Here is a 1,915-nt window from a genome sequence, read left to right as displayed (position 1 = left end):
TGTAATGTTTTTGAAGAATCTGCAGCCATAGTATGGTGGAATGAAAAATATTTAAATGCCAATAAGACAAATACATACAAACCAGATTTAAGCGTATATATCTTAAATGCCAAATGCTGTAGAACAGTAACTGGCACACCGCGAACCTCGGGGCTTTTTGAATGACATGCATAACATAAAATTGTTTTCATTCTTTTAGTAGTGCGGCCCATTTGATGATGAACTGTGTCTCATGTGGCTCACTTCTCGAAAAAGTTTGCCCATGTCTGATCTATAAATTTCTTTATCTCAAGAAGATTTGATTCTGAACAGATAATTAAGAAAATCACTGAGGCCATATGCAAAGACACTTTATCTTTTAATTAAATGTTTTTTTAATCTCTATTTAATCACTGCGAAATTTTTTATAATACATGTTCATATATTTTCAGTTGTATCATTTAAAATTTCAACGTATTCATCCCACGTCTGTCAATCATTAGGAAGTTCCGTTAAAATATCAAAATATATATTAATGCCGGCGGTTGTTGCAATGTTTTCCTGTCCACTCTGTATAACACTTGCAGGTAAACATGTCCTTAATTTCCCTTTTCAGTAAATGCGATTCAGCTGCGTTGTTCACAATATTAAGAAGGGTTTTCAACTCACGTCTTTCAAACTTATTCAGCTTTAAGTCATCAAATGTATTAAACTCCCCTTTAGAATTACGCCAATATGTACTATCACCAATTGTCCCCCATGGCTTCACACAGCGACCATTACCATTACATAGATGCTCACTGCAATATTGGAAAGTTTCGGTCAGTTTTTTAATAAAGGGTCCAAGAGTTGTGGTTACATAATTTTTCAATGTTTTGCAATGTTCTCGGTTTCTATAACTAAATGAACTGTCCCAGATAATCACGCCAGCGCTGCCTGTTGCAGCTGGTATTGTCATGGAAAGCAATAATTCAGCCTAGAATAACAGAAAATAAATGATGCTATTAACAATAAATATAAATATTGAGAAAAGAAAAATTTTAATACTTCAACATCTATTCACATCTTCGCCATTCGACATATGTTGATTTTTTTTCTAGGATAATAATGGGGGAAAAAATGATGTAGCGGGCTGTAGAAGCTATGCAGGACGCTCGCTCAGGGAAATTCTCTATAGATTGGGGTCTAAATGGCTCGCAAAGAAGAAATCAATTCAGCCCGCGAACAGTACTGCAGAGGAAACCGCCACGTGGCTTTCAATTTAGAGTGCTGATCTATGAAATACGGCTATGCAAATCGGACTCTGATTGTTCTCGACAGAGTCACTTGGATGAAGGTTCCTGATGTTGAAATACCCAAAACACCTAATGAACCCTAGCTCATCCTAGCTCATTCGGAAGATCTTGTATATATATTTACTATTATATATTTTTCTTCAATGAAAGACTCAGTTTAAAATGTTATATTTGGTGCAAACTGCACTCTTGTTCATATTGCTAGCAGGGAGATAAATCCCAGCCACCTCCATCGCCGATACCACCAGTTAACGTGATTTCGTCCTTCCTTCGTCTTGTCGATGATGGACTCTCGACTCTCGACTATTCAGTTGAACAGATGAACAAACTCACACTATTTTCAAGATTGGAATTTTATCTTCTTTTCTGACTGTGGTAAGAAGCTTGCTTCCCAACTACATAGTTCCAGGTTCAGTCCCGCTATGTGACGCCTTGGGTAAGTGTCTACTACTATAGCCTCAATCCGACTAAAGCCTTGAGAGTGGATTTGGTAGACGGAAACTGAAAGAAGCCCGTCGTGTGTGTGTGTGGCGGGTGTGTGTGTGTGGCAGCGGAACTCTGGCGTTGATGTGTTTACGTCCCTGTAACTTAGCTGTTCGGCAAAGAAACCAACTGAATAAGTATCGGACTTAAAGAACGAA

At 37.9% G+C, this 1,915-nt stretch overlaps 1 protein-coding gene across 1 annotated transcript in view; it reads right to left on the bottom strand.

The window, feature by feature from the left end:
* Window positions 1-6: 6 nt before the first annotated feature.
* Window positions 7-1,915, bottom strand: part of LOC106869911 (hyaluronidase-1) — a 6,427-nt gene continuing 4,518 nt past the window's right edge. The window contains exons 4-5 of the mRNA XM_014915842.2: window positions 1,265-1,319; window positions 7-955 (exon numbers count right to left, since the gene is read on the bottom strand). Of these exons, the coding sequence (XP_014771328.1) occupies window positions 512-955; window positions 1,265-1,319 (499 nt within the window). The 3' untranslated portion in view covers window positions 7-511. The remainder of the gene's footprint in view (window positions 956-1,264; window positions 1,320-1,915) is intronic.

Source organism: Octopus bimaculoides, chromosome 12, assembly GCF_001194135.2.
Source record: "Octopus bimaculoides isolate UCB-OBI-ISO-001 chromosome 12, ASM119413v2, whole genome shotgun sequence".
In the NCBI taxonomy this organism is placed as follows: Eukaryota; Metazoa; Mollusca; class Cephalopoda; order Octopoda; family Octopodidae; genus Octopus; species Octopus bimaculoides.
This window is presented reverse-complemented; position numbering and strand designations above follow the sequence as displayed.